Genomic DNA, 14,255 nt, shown 5'->3' with positions numbered 1-14,255 from the left:
GCCCCATCTTCCTTCTGAGGAGTGGCTGGTGGGTTTGAACCACCAGACTTCTGGTTAGCAGTCAAGTGCCTTAGGCACTATGCTACCAGAGCTCCTAAAGGAAAGCCTAGGGAGGTAGAATAGTGGATACACAGGAGACTTGGCCCTGGGCCCTGCTTAAACATCATCATATACTGCCTTATATTCACTCCTTTTTTTTTTCCAATTAAGACAGTGATTATCAGGATAGAAAAATAGAACAATAGGGAAGGTCATTTGGTGGGGTTTTATAAAGAGATTGCTATTAATGCATAACTCTACTGTTTGTTCTCAACCAAATGAAAATTATGGTTCTTATATGGAGGCAGTTCTTCTTAGGAGGAGGTATACTTTAATGGTAGAAACCACAATACACACTGAACCCCATTTTCTCTCAAACCTATGGTAATAAGATGGAATGAATAGCTAGATATTTCACATATTCATAGTGTTTCATTAAATGTAGGAATAAAAAACTTGAAATATTTCTAGACCAAGAAAGAGCAAATATTGCTTTCAAACAGCACAGCAATATTAATTTTGTTTTTTTTTAATAAAACTTTCAGTAATGCATAGACAAACATATGTAAAGTCTTCTTGTGACATGGCAGTAATAAATGTGCCCTATGAAGTACTTTAGTATTTTTCAACTCCCAATGTTCCTAGCATTTATCAAAACTCAATGAATGCTCTGTGAAATACGAATTTTAAAACCTTGGATTTAAATATAAGCAATGGTGTAAAATGTGTAAGACTTCCACCATAACTGTCACATCTACCCTACTGTCTTTACCACCTCAACCTCTTCAACAATGACCTAAAAGTACTCATACTGGATCTTTCAAAGTGAACTCTCAGCATGTGTGCTCTTTGCCTCAATTAATAGATGCTCTCCCTTCTAATTCCTGATCCCTCCCCTGCAAGACTCACCTGCAAAGCTTGAGACTGGGCTTCTTTCTACTAATCTTAGGCACAAGAATAGTAACCTTCCCTGAGGAATGAAGTGAGGTAATTGTCTAATAGAAGCACATGTAAAGGTTTATTTTGTTTTGTTATATTTTTCCTAAAACTTATATGTGCTTTCTCTTCTCTACAGGACCACTACTCCTCATGACTGGGTACACTGATACCTTGGGACAAAGAAGGAGCCAAGGAGGTGGATATATATATCTAGATATAAAAACTCTCCACCAAGATTGGTGGTGTAAATTCACCAATCACTCTGCTGAAGAAAGATGGGGCAGTCTGTTTCCATAAAGATTTACAGCCTTGGAAACCCTACAGGGGTTGCTATGAGTCAGAATTGATGTGATGGCAATGAGTTTGGTTTTTTGAATTCTTTTATATTGTATTTTGCATTGTGCTTTGCAAGCTGACTCTGGAGACAAAAATTCGTTATAGTATACAAGCATTTACTCTTCAATGGACTATGACTTATGGGCATTCCATGTATGTCAGAGCAGAATTGTGTCCCATAGGGTTTTCAATGGACATTTTTTTTTTTTTTCAGAAGCAGATCACCGCTCTTTTCTTCTCAGGCTTCTCTCAGTGGACCTGCACCTAGAACGTTTTGGTAAACATCCTAGCACTCTAACTACTTGCATCACCCAGGAATTTCTGTTAGACTATATAACCTATCAATAAAGATGCTATATAATCTATCAATAAAGATATTAGAAGGAATCCAATTACAATATTCCCCTTCACAAAACTGAAAATGAAAGGCACTTCTCAACTCCTCACAAAATTAAACATATATTAATATTTACTTGCCCACTGAATAGAATATGAGATGTAGTGTTGCATTTAGAAATGATTCTGTGAGATAAGGAAACACATGGAATTGTTTTCAAAACCCTGACCTATTTTATTCCTGCATCCATATGGCTTACCAATAGTTTAATTATTAATATGCTTCAACTATCCAAAGAAAGATTAAAGATTAAATGCAAACAAATTAATTTGCATTCAGAAATTCAAATAATAATAGTAACACAATGAAGATGCTGGTTGACTAAATTCAAAAGATTCTAGTGGCAAATGCATTATGGCCACTGATTAAACACTTAAAAACTAGATGAAGGAACTCACAGATGACATCACAAACCAAGGAAAATTAGAATATACCAAGCACATTTATGCCTCAAGATTTTTCTATTTGCTTGGTCCCTTTGCCTCAGCTGTCTGGATGGCTTCTCCCCTCCCTTCATTTTCTAGGTCCAGTTGCCATGAAGTCCAGTTAGATTTCTGGAAACCTCAAATGTGTCAGACTAGAACTGTGTTACATAAGGTTTTCAATGGCTGAATTTTTGGAAAAAGATCACCAGGCCTTTCTTCCACAGTGCCTCTGGATGACTCAAATACCAACATTTTGGTTAGCATCTGAGCACATGAATTGTTTGTACAACCAAGGGACTCCTTTCCTTCATTTACTTGTATACTTAAATATTATTTTTCGTAGAGACCTTACATGTCCATCTTACATACAACAACACACACAATGTTTCACTCTTATTCTCTGCTTTAATTTCCTTTCTGTCATTTAATTTCAGACATGACACACACACACACACACACATATAAACTCCAAACCAAACTCACTGCCATTGAGTTGATTCTGACTCATAGCAACCCCACTGGTTTTCTGAGGATGTACATCTTTACAAAAGTAGATTGCCCCATCTTCCTTCCGTGGAGCAGCTGGTGGGGTTGAACCACCAACCATGTGTGTATGTGTGTGTGTGTGTGTGTGAATATATATATATATATATATATATATATATATATATATATATATATATATATATATATATATATTCACACACACACACATAGGTTGTTGTTGTGTGCCGTCGAGTCAAACCCGACTCATAGCGACCCCTCCTTGGGTTTCCGAGGCAGTATCACTACGGAAGTAGGATTGCCCAACCTTCCTTCTGAGGAGTGGCTGGTGGGTTTGAACCGCCAGCCTTCTGGTTAGCAGTCAAGTGCCTCAGGCACTATGCTACCAGAGCTCGCTCGCTCGCTCTCTCTCTCTCTCTCTCTCTCTCTCTCTCTCTCTCTCTATATATATATATAATCATATTTTTCTTCCTATTAGAATATAAACCCATTAAAAGAGGGAGTTGATCTGCTCTGTTCACAGATGTAACCAAAGTATTCAAATCAATGAGAATAATTGATTGTTAGTTGGATGAATGAAAAAAAATGTTTAACTTAATTTCCGAAATTCATTATTTCTTTTTGTGAAAAATCATTGTTCCAGAAATGCTACATTTTACTTGCACTTTTATGATTCCTGATATTTGGCTTTCTTGTTTATAATTAAAAACATAAGAAGTTTATATTTTATATTACTGATAAAAGGGATAGCCACAATTTATATGCACATCCTTTTATTATTTACATGGCCACATCCATTTGCAATCTGACAAAAATATGCTAATTATTGATGCCTCTTATTAGACCAATAATAAATTGTTAATACTTGCACATTCTCTCTATTATTCATTCTTACACCAGAATCTTGGTATTCATTAATAACCCACAGGAAGGGTGTCTGCATTTGAGGACTGAATGAGGTGCTGCTCTGTCAACTTCTGTGAAAGTCAATAAAATATTTAGCCCACCTTACAGGAGCTGTGGTGGCATAGTGTGTAAGGCATTTGGCTGCTAATGAGAAAGTTGGTGGTTCAAACCCACCAGCTGCTCCATGGGAAGAAGATGAGGCAATCTACTTCCATAAAGATTTACAGCCTTAGAAACACAGTGGAGTCAGTATGAGTCAGAATCAACTCAATGACAGTGTTTATATATATAATTGATAAAAAGAGTTCTAGAGGAACTGTAGGTAAGGCATTGGACTGCTAATCAAAAGATCAGTGGTTCAAACCCACCAGCTACTCCATGGAAGAAAGAGGAGGCAGTCTGCTAACATGAAAATTTACAGCCTTGGAAGCCCTATGGGGGTGACTAGTAGTCAGAATCAACTTGATGAAGTGGGTTTTTAACTGATAAAAAAAATAGGTTACAAAGATACATATATTAAAGGTCTGCAAAGGGGTATAAATTTATACTAGTTAGTAGTAACAGTTTCAAGAAGTCACTGCATGGTGCAATCAGTTAGCTTGCTCAGCTGCTTACTGAAATGTTAACTAGACAGCAACTTCTATGATATTAGTACTGGTACTGGTATCATTATTTCAGATAGATTAGTGCTTCTCAAACTTTAATGTGTTTAGGAATCACTTGAGATCTTGCTAAATTGCAGATTCTGATACAGAATCAGAATCACCTATAAAAGGTGGGGGAGAGACCTGAGATTCTGCTGCTGATGTTGCCGGTCCTTGTATCACCCTGAGGAACTCTCATTTTGATATTACAGGAAAAGAAAATATCACCAACTTTACTAAACTGAAGGAGTTTGAGATATCTATAAATCATTCATTTTAACAAATCCATTTCAAAGACTGAAACTACCTGTAAAAATCAATTCATTTGTTCATCCAATCATTCATATATTCACATATGCAATATGCTTAGTCACATCATTTGGGAGAGAACAATCCACCCATTTTTTTCCAGCATATTCTTTGCGTTGTCCACTCTCGCATATGTTACCTCATTTCAAGATTGGAACAAACACTTGAAAAAATAAAATATAAGCCAGATTTATTAGATGTATTTTTCTCTACAGTCAAAAGTGTTGATGATGGTGGTTCAAAATTATTTCCCCTGGTATGGCTTCTATTTTCACGCAGATACTATTCAATCTCTCCTCCTGCTGTTGCACCCAGAAGATAACTTCACTTGGCCTCCTCTACTGACTTGCTTTCATTTTTTCTCTTGCCATCAAAAACGTTTTGGTTTCCCTCTGCATGTCCTAACTACAGTTATCAGACGAGTTGATGGAACTTGCTGTGCTTATCTTCATAAGTCCTTGTAGAAATGTCAGTAAATCTCTTTTGCTCTCTGCAGGCTGCATTTTTCAATCAAATTAATTAGTTTATTCATAGAGAAGAAAATCTTCTGTTGTCTTCTTGTATGTTCACAGTTTGATGTTTTGTCTTTTTCTTCCCTCTCCCTCACCTTCTGCTGCCCCCCCAGGGTATTCAGCATCATAAAACAAAACTCCTCTAAAAAGTCATGTATTCTACTCTTCCTAAGGTTTCTAACTCAAAAAAGTCAACAGACATTGTTTTGTTTTAATATGAAATCAACTGGACTTCTCTCATTTAAATCCCATATACACTATTACAGATTTGTAATTAACTGATAGCATGGTGGTGTCAAACTAGTTTGTGGCTACAAACATGCTACCAAACCTCTTTATTATATTAGCTTTTACTACATCATCAATTCCTATCAAGGAAGGGTATTATGGAGTAATTGAGTTTATGGGGAAGAGGCACACTGTACTCAGTTCTTCTTAACTTTGCATTCACAGAACCTACTATGGAGCATGCCACAGAATAATCTGTCCATAAATATTTGAGGACTAAATTAATAAATGAATGAGTGTAAAAATTGACAGCAGTAACAACACCTAGGCCTGGAGTAATGTGGTACAACAAGTCAAATAAAACTTAAAAGCCAGTACTCAGATAAAGACATCTCATCTAAATATGACTTTAGAAGAACTGGTAGAAGATGAAAGATCAACATATTTAGTCAAAGTAAAATGGATTTAGAAATGGACTTATTCACTTGAAGCAGATAACAGCTTGCAAATCCAATGATGAGGTGAGACTAGCAGTTAAAATAAAAGTAGTTATTTCTATTTTTAATAATTTCATTGTTGATAAGATTGGGAGGTTATTCTTAATAATTAGTAGGGTAAATATTCATAAATTTTATTTACAAATACATCTGAATTCCATTCTTTTACTTCTCATAGAAGATATCAACCTAAGAATTCTTGAATTTCTTTGATTATACCTAATACAACTGTTGGTGTGTGTTGTCAAGTCAACTGTGACTCATAGCAATCATTACGACCAAGTAGAATTGCCATATATGGTATCCTAGGCTGTAAACTTTATGGAAAGGAACTCTGGTGGCGTAATGGCTAAGGCATTTGGCTATTAACCAGAAGGTCAGCAGTTCAAACCCACCAGTTGCTCACTTCAAACCCCCCAGCTGCTCTGCAGAGGATGATGAGGCAATCTATTTCCATAAAGATTTGGGCATTGGAAACCCAATGGGTGTTGCTATGAGTTGGAATCAACTAGATGGCGGTGGGTTTGGTTTTGGTTTTTAGTTTTGATGGGGGAAGATCACCAGGATTTTTTTCTCCAAGGAGCTACTGGTAAATTCCAAGCACAAATTTTTCACTTTGCAGCTCAACACTTAACCAAGCACCACCAGGACTTCTTCCTAATATGACTAGACACACCTTAATTATTATTCCTCTTGTCTTTAAATCCAGGCTGAAGGAGGTATGATGACTTCTATATGAACTTATCCATATAATGTTTGGTAATGTGCCAAAATGAAGCTAACCATCACTATGACCATGATAATAGAAACTGAACAGGCTGTAATTTCTTTAAATTACTAAATAACCCTTGAAGTTTTTGTGAAATACTGATAACACCTTCTTGTAATAATTACTTTTTTGTTTCCTCTCCCCCCAAGATTTGTCACAAATCAAGACCATAATAGTTTGCATAACCCCTAATATCATTTAGAATTGAATAGGCTTTATGCATGGACACATACAAAGTTAGTGAAAGTGGTATGGAATTGTCACTGTTATTTTCAACTTCACAAGCTTTCTAAATTTGCTTTACTGAAATCTTAATTTGTGTATGTGTATTTCAACAAATTATCGAGAAAAGACTTATGTGCTGCAAGTGTTTCCACATTATTGTCTCCCTTTTAAAACTTGATCATAAGTTTTAGATAAAATGATGCCAGATGAAAAGGTGCCCTTCTTGGTAATCATTCTAAAAGCTTGAATACAACCCAATGTTTATGAATCTTCCCTAAGGACAAATCTTAGCAAAGTATTGATATTACTATTTTAGAATTCCCATCACCCAGTGTAATGGGGGTATGCACAATCACACATACACAATATATTTGTATGTGTGTATGTGTGCATAGTCTATCATCTAATGACAGATATGTCTTCAACAAGAGAATTTTAATTGTTGCTGTTATTGTAAGGTGCAGTCAAGTCGGCTCTGACTCATAGTGACTCTATGTACAACAGAACGAAACACTGTCCGGTCTTGTGCCAGCCTTACAATCCTTGCTATACCTGAGCCCATAATTGCATGCACAGTGTCAATCCATTTCAGTGAGGGCCTCCCCCTTCTTCACTTACCCTCCACATTACCAAGCATGATGTCCTTCTCCAGGGACTGATCCTTTCTAACAACATGACCAAAGAATGTGAGATGAAGTCTTGCCGTTCTCACTTGTAAGAATCATTCTGGCTGCAGTTCTTGCAAAAAAAAAGTTAGTTTTTCTGGCGATCCATGGTACTTTCAGCATTCTTTGCCAGCACTACAACTCAAAAGCATTAACTCTTCTTCTGTCTTCCTTAGTCATTGTCCAGCTTTCACATGCACATGAGGCAATTGAAAATATCATGGCTTGGTCAGGCGCACTTTAGTCTTCAAAGTGACATCTTAGCTTTTTAACATTTTAAAGAAGTCTTTCCTGAAGATTTGCCCAGTGTAATAGTTCCTCTGATTTCTTAACTGCCCTTTCCATGGGCCTGGATTGTGGATCCAAGTAAAATGAAATCCCTGACAACTTCAATCATTTCTCCATTCATCGTGATGTTGCTTATTGGTTCAGTTGTGAGGATTTTTAATGTACAGTAACAGATAAAAGAGTTGAAATTTTAATTTCAGTTTGATTGCACATTTTTGTTTGCAGCTCAGCTCAAACTCCAAATAACTGATTGATGACTATGAATAATTAATGCTAAGGTATTAGTCCTTTTGAAACGTGCAAGAGGAAGAGAAATTGAAAGTACAAAAATGAAGACTATGGTGCGCCTATGGGATGGGCAGCAAAAAGGGAAGTTGGGATTTATAGATTTTCGGATTTAGTCTGAAGTTCTCTCATTTAACATGCACAGATAGGTGCAAATGGAAGTTCTAATGTGAAGAGAGTGGGAGGCTCTCTATCTTATGATTTATGATGATAAATAGGTGGAATAAATTACTTGACCTTTGGGCATGTTGGGGGCTGGGGGAGCTTGATAGTTATAATATTACTATTATAACTCTCAACTCCAGGATTAGTTGCAATTATCAAAATGACCTCCCAGCAGGGGGAAGATGTCAATATGCATAGACAAGTATCTTCTGGTTTGGAATACAAATAGAGTTGTGAAAATTCTATCTTATATATGCCTTATTTATTCTTTCAGAAGATGTGAGTTTAAAAATGTGTTCCCCCCCCTTCCCTATTGCCACACTATAATTTAGTGCTGGAATAGCAATCCTCCCTGCATATCTAATGAGTTTCTTTGGTCCTATTTGAAAGCTTTTTAATCTTCATAAATAATAGGTAAGTAAACTTAAGGCTCTTGGACAATTTCTTTAGTTTAATATATTCAGATCCACATTTGGCACTTCATTCTTTTTCATTTAAAAATAAATCTATCTTGTCTCGATAGACTCTACATGAATACACGCATCCAGCATGATGAGATCTACTTGTTACCTTTGTAAGAAACATGCCGTTTTCAGAAATGTCTCCAAAGTTCTTTTTTGATTAAGTCAATATACAGTATATTCTTAAAATAATTCACAGCCATGCAATGCGTGCATAAGGATTTCCCAAAAAGAAATGAAAAATACTTTTTTTCAAGCGAATTTCCATAAACCGATGAAAAAAATCTTTAATATTTTCAAGAGCTTTTCCTTCAGAAGAGTAGTTCTCTGTCAACTGTAACTAATAGGTGATTTTATAGAAATGGTTTACTGGGCATGCATCCATGTCTTGTCCATTCACAGTTTAATTTTCAGAGAAAATGTAGAACATTAACTATGGCAAAAAAAATTGGCAACTCTTACTCCACAGTTCTGTAGATAACAGTCCACCTATCCAACATCCCCACTCCAATTACAAGAGTGATCATAAAAACATGATAGACATGAAAATTCAATTGAACTGGCCCTTGAAGAAGAGTTTCATGGATTGAAAATAAACTCAAAGTCCTGACTTAACCTTGAAGCTACATCAACATAATAGTAACATTCCAATAACTTGCCATTTGTCTTAATTAAAAACAAATAAAGACTTACTTGCTTTGTTTTTCCATGCTAGCTACCCTGAGGCATTCCCAACGTGAATTTAAGAGATTCATTTGTTCTTGTACTTCGGTTTCTTCATCTTCTGATAATTTTCCTGTTCCAATCAGCTGACTTCCCAATTGTAGAACATTACCAACCCGTCCCTGGTGGGATGTCAAATCCATCATGTATCCCTGACAGGAAAGGAAGTTAATAACAGTAATTAACATTTTAGGTAAATCATTAGGATTTTATTTTATTTTTTGCAATTTGAAAAACTGTAGCACAGTAAAAAATATATTCCCAGTATAGTATTTTAATTTTTATTCAAAGAAATTCCATACTGTTGTTAATATGAATCAAGACAAGTTAGACTAAAATTCAATTCAGTGGAGTCTGGTATGATTCTTGGATGCAGAATAGCTTTCTGCAGAGCTTTCAGACTTACAGGGGATAGGAATAAAATTGGGGCAATCTACTTCGGAAAAACAGCCCATGAAAACCCTATGGATCTCAGAGTGCGGATCCATGGCTGATCATGGGGATGGTGCAGGATTGGTCAGTGTTTTGTTCATTTGTTCATGGGGTCAACATGAGTCTGAAACCAACTCAGGGACAGCCAACACCTAAAATAACGTTATTTTAGGACACCGTCTGTGGAAGCAGACCCTGAGATAATGATTTTTTGTGCAATGATTTATTGAGGAAGAGCTCCCAGGGAGACCAGTAAGAGACCAAAAGAAGCAGGAAACAGGACAGGGAAGGAGAAGACATTAAGTAAGGAACTGATCTCAAGAAAAGTCTCCCATTGAAAACAGCCTAGCAGGATACCACAGGTGTGCTCTGGAATATAGCTTATAGGGATTTGACTATTCATTCTATTCTAGACATAAATCATAGGCAAAACAAGTTTCCTACCCCTTCAAAGGTTGCTCTCTAAAAGAGAACTTCAAGTGTTACCTACTGGAATCTAAGTATATCTGATGAACATTTATCTGTTTCCAACTCAAATGGAAACCTATATTACTAAAATAAACCAAAAAAATCAAACCTGCTGCCAACAAGTTGAATCAAAGTTAATCACAGCCTTGAAAGCACTGTGGAGTTCAGTTCTACTCGACACATTACTATTACCAAAACACAAGAATCTTATGTAATAATTGAGGCCAAAAATAGACTTGTGATTATGATAAATCATAGGCTTTGTTTTCTAAAGCAATGCTTTGTTTTACCTCATGAGTATGAAATTGTTCTTTCACTTCTTCTACATTATTAGAAATCTCTCCTTGTGCTTGCAAGGCATCCTCAGCAGAAAGAAGCCATGAGAGTACTTCTTCTAAAGCTGTTTGGTAACTGTCCAGGTTGACTTCAGTCTCCATCAATGAACTGCCAAGTGACTTGTCTTCAGGAGCTTCCAAAAGCTGAACAATAAAATAAATCAGGTGTTATACAATTAATAGCTTTACAGGCTATTCCAGCACATTAAACGATAAATTGAAAGAAAGATATAAAATGCTAGAAATGTCCACTTGCATTATCAAAGATGTGAAGAGCAGACACACACAAGATGGAAGAGGGAGCCTGCATTTTTACATCCTCACAAATATATGTGAACATTCTCAAAAGGTAGAAGAAATTCACACCAAATTAATATTTTACTAAAAGTCTTTTGGATTACTATAAAGAGTGAATTATTACAGCATCTCATCATGTTGCAGTTAAATGCTATGCTTTTTCATCCATGGGTTATTGTTTTTTAAGTACATATTTTCAATCTTGTGCATATATATTATTGATATCATTTTATACACATTTGCAATAGCATTAAAAGAAAAATACATATAAAAGGGAAATATGTCCTCCAGATTAGACCTAGACAATGAAATAGATTTAAAAAAAAAAAGTTTACAGATCAGTAGTTATTAATATGAAAATAAGTGGTTGAGGGGGGAGCAAATTTACAAAGAGCTACCTAGTATACATGAGTGGGGAATTACTAACTGAATATTAATTTTTATGGATTTACCCTTTATTTCCAGAGGTTCTATGTTTTAAGAAAGGCCTGGCAATCTACTTTGAAAAAAGTCAGTCATTGAAAACCTATGGAGCACAATTTTATTCTGACATAGATGGAGTCATCATCAGTTAGAATTGACTCAACAGCAACTGGTTCTGGTTTAAGTAGCAAAACTTTATCCTTGTTGTTGTTAGGTGGCACTGAGTAGGTTCCACTCATGGTGACCCTATATACAACAGAATGAACCACTTCCCAGTCCTGTGCCATCCTCATAATCTTTGTTGTGCTTGAGCCCATCGTTGTAGCCCATTTCAGTCCATCTGGCTGAGAGTCTTCTCCTTTTTCGCTGACCCTCTACTCTAGCAAACATGATATCCTTCTCTAGTGGCTGGTCCCTTCTGATAATGTGACCAAAGTAGGTGACACGAAGTCTGGGCATTCTCACTTCTAAGGAGCATTTTGGCTGCACTTCTTCCAAGAACGATTTGTTCATTCTTCTGGCAGTTCATGGTACTTTCAATAGTCTTTAAAGAGGTCTTAAACACTGTCTAAGGAGAAGTAAATTCTGACACATATGCTACCAAATAAGTAAATATAATTAGCCAAATGTTTAATGAAATTCCTAATACTTGTCTCATAATTTCTTCTGGGACATTAATGCTGAGAACAAAGGGTACAAAGTGCCCATAATTTTAAAGAGAAAATCCAGACTACATATGAAACAATTGCTAAAGTTAACCACAAAATGGGTTCTGCAACCCTTAATCCACTACTCAGTTTAAAGGTATATAAAAGAAAGGTTACTGATTGGAGAAATCAAGGAGACAGGTTTCCTCTGTAATGGCTGGAGTTCTATTCATGTCCATGCTTCTTCCCAACTCAAGCTTAGTGATGGAAACTTCAGGAGAAGCATATATCAAAGGTAGGAGAATTTCCAGGATGGGATAATGATTGCTAAACCAGGCCCTATGTTTCTACAGACTCAGAGGCAATGGCACCCATGCTCTAAAGTGACCAGTGGGAGCTCTTTGGATAACCTGATGAGTCTACTGCTATAAACTAGGGCAAATGACAAGGAGAAACATTTGACTACATAAGGCAATTCTGTATGTTTGCTTTTCCTCCCCTTGGGTCAAATTCTTGGGCTAAAGAAATTCTGAGAAGGGTCACACTCAAGACAGTAACCTGCTGAGTTAAGGGACATAGAGCAACTCTTTGTGAAGCTGAGCAAAGCAAAAATTACTAAAAAAGTTGTGAAGAGAAATCTTCTGTGTACACCAAAGATAGCAAACAAGCATTATGTTTTCTTTATTTTCAATTGTTATAAAAATACCTAGAACACAACATTTGCCAATTCAACCTTTTTCAGGTGTACAATTTAATGATATCAATTACATCAATCATGTTGTGCAACCATCACTCATAATCATTTCCAAATTTTCCACCACCACTTCACTCCTATTAGAATGACTAACATTAAAATAATGGAAAATAACAAATGATGGTGAGAATGCAGAGAAATTAAAACCATTATCCATTGTTGGTGGAAATGGAAAATGACACAGCTGCTGTGGAAAACAGTTTGGAGGTTCCTCAAAAAGTTAGATATAGAACTACTTACTATATGACTGACTAAGCACTGAGTCTTAATACCAGAGTTGTGCAAAGGAAATGAAAGACAGTGTAGAAAAATCCAGAATCTAATTTGAAAGGTTTATGATCTTGTCTTACTTGTGCTCTTCTGATAAATGCTCCAACTATGACATTATAATACTGTAAATTTTCCCCAATTGTAAACTCCTTTAAGATGAAAAACACAGTGACACTCTGGAGTGAGACTGTTCCATCAAATGACACACACTTGCCTCTTGCTGGAGAAATGGCATAAATCTCATCCTTGTAAGTCAAAAGTACACAACTCTACAATCTCAAACAGAGCATCAGTGTTCTGACAGGGCTATTCATATAGGAACCCCCCCCCCAGGCCATGACAGTTTTTGGAGGTCACAGGTGTATGATGTATCCCTTGTCTCCATCCCTAAATACTGGTAATAGTAAATATCAATGTCAATATTAATGGGAAAAAGTCACAAAAAGTTAGCCTGAGCCATGCATGCAAGCAGGGATGGCTTCATGGATGTGCAGCCTGAGCCATTAGTTACTCAAGGCCCTTTGCTCAGAAGGGCCTTGTTCTTGGTTTGATATTCTCCTGTTCCCATCTTGGAACTCTTAATTTTATATTTGAACTTGGGTTTTGTAATTGAAGTTCAATGGGAAGATGGGGTATTCACATTAGCAGAGGAGGTAAGTACAATATGTGTGTCTACTCCATCAGTGATTTTGGTGCCCGAGGAGAACAGAATTCTGATGCACCCACAAGGCAGGAGTGTTTAGCCTGTATTAGATGCTACATTTACAACTGAGTAAGTGAAGGCACTAACAGCCTAAGAAGCCAAACTTTCTCTTTGAACCAAAACTTGCTTCAAATATAGAAAAGCAATTAAAAAAAAAAAAAAAAAAAAAAACCTAGAGGCAACCAAGGAGCCTCACAACATCCTTTCTTACTCATGTTACTTTCCTGTATATGCCAAACACTTACTCTGAAACTGATGACATAGAAATAAAGGGAAAGAAGGAGCTCTGGTAGTGTAGTGCCTAAGGCACTTGACTGCTAACCAGAAAGTTGGTGGTTCAAACCCACCAACCACTCCTCGGAAGGAAGATGGGGCAATCTACTTCCGTAGTGATACTGCCTCAGAAACCCAAGGAGCAGTCGCTATGAGTCGGGTCTGACTTGACAGCACATAACAACAACAAGACAAACCACAGTTCCTTTCCTTGCTCATCAGTAAGCTGAAAGTAGAGAGTATTGGTAGAATGTGTGCATTTCAGAAAGTGAAAGCCAAATAGCTGAGTTGTGTGCAGTATCGCTATGTTCTGGTAAAAACAAAACTATACAGTTA

General features: G+C 36.5%; 1 protein-coding gene across 1 annotated transcript in view; it reads right to left on the bottom strand.

The window, feature by feature from the left end:
• The window catches only part of LOC103205306 (dystrophin), a gene marked incomplete at its 3' end in the record, with an annotated part of 320,392 nt that overhangs the window by 6,226 nt on the left and 299,911 nt on the right, over positions 1-14,255 (bottom strand). Inside the window, exons 9-10 of the mRNA XM_042782273.1 lie at positions 10,508-10,696; positions 9,288-9,469 (exon numbers count right to left, since the gene is read on the bottom strand). Coding sequence (XP_042638207.1) covers positions 9,288-9,469; positions 10,508-10,696 — 371 coding nt within the window. The remainder of the gene's footprint in view (positions 1-9,287; positions 9,470-10,507; positions 10,697-14,255) is intronic.

This window comes from Orycteropus afer, unplaced genomic scaffold, assembly GCF_000298275.1.
Source record: "Orycteropus afer afer isolate SDZICR_OR568_19922 unplaced genomic scaffold, OryAfe1.0 scaffold00280, whole genome shotgun sequence".
NCBI classification, from domain to species: Eukaryota; Metazoa; Chordata; class Mammalia; order Tubulidentata; family Orycteropodidae; genus Orycteropus; species Orycteropus afer.
This window is presented reverse-complemented; position numbering and strand designations above follow the sequence as displayed.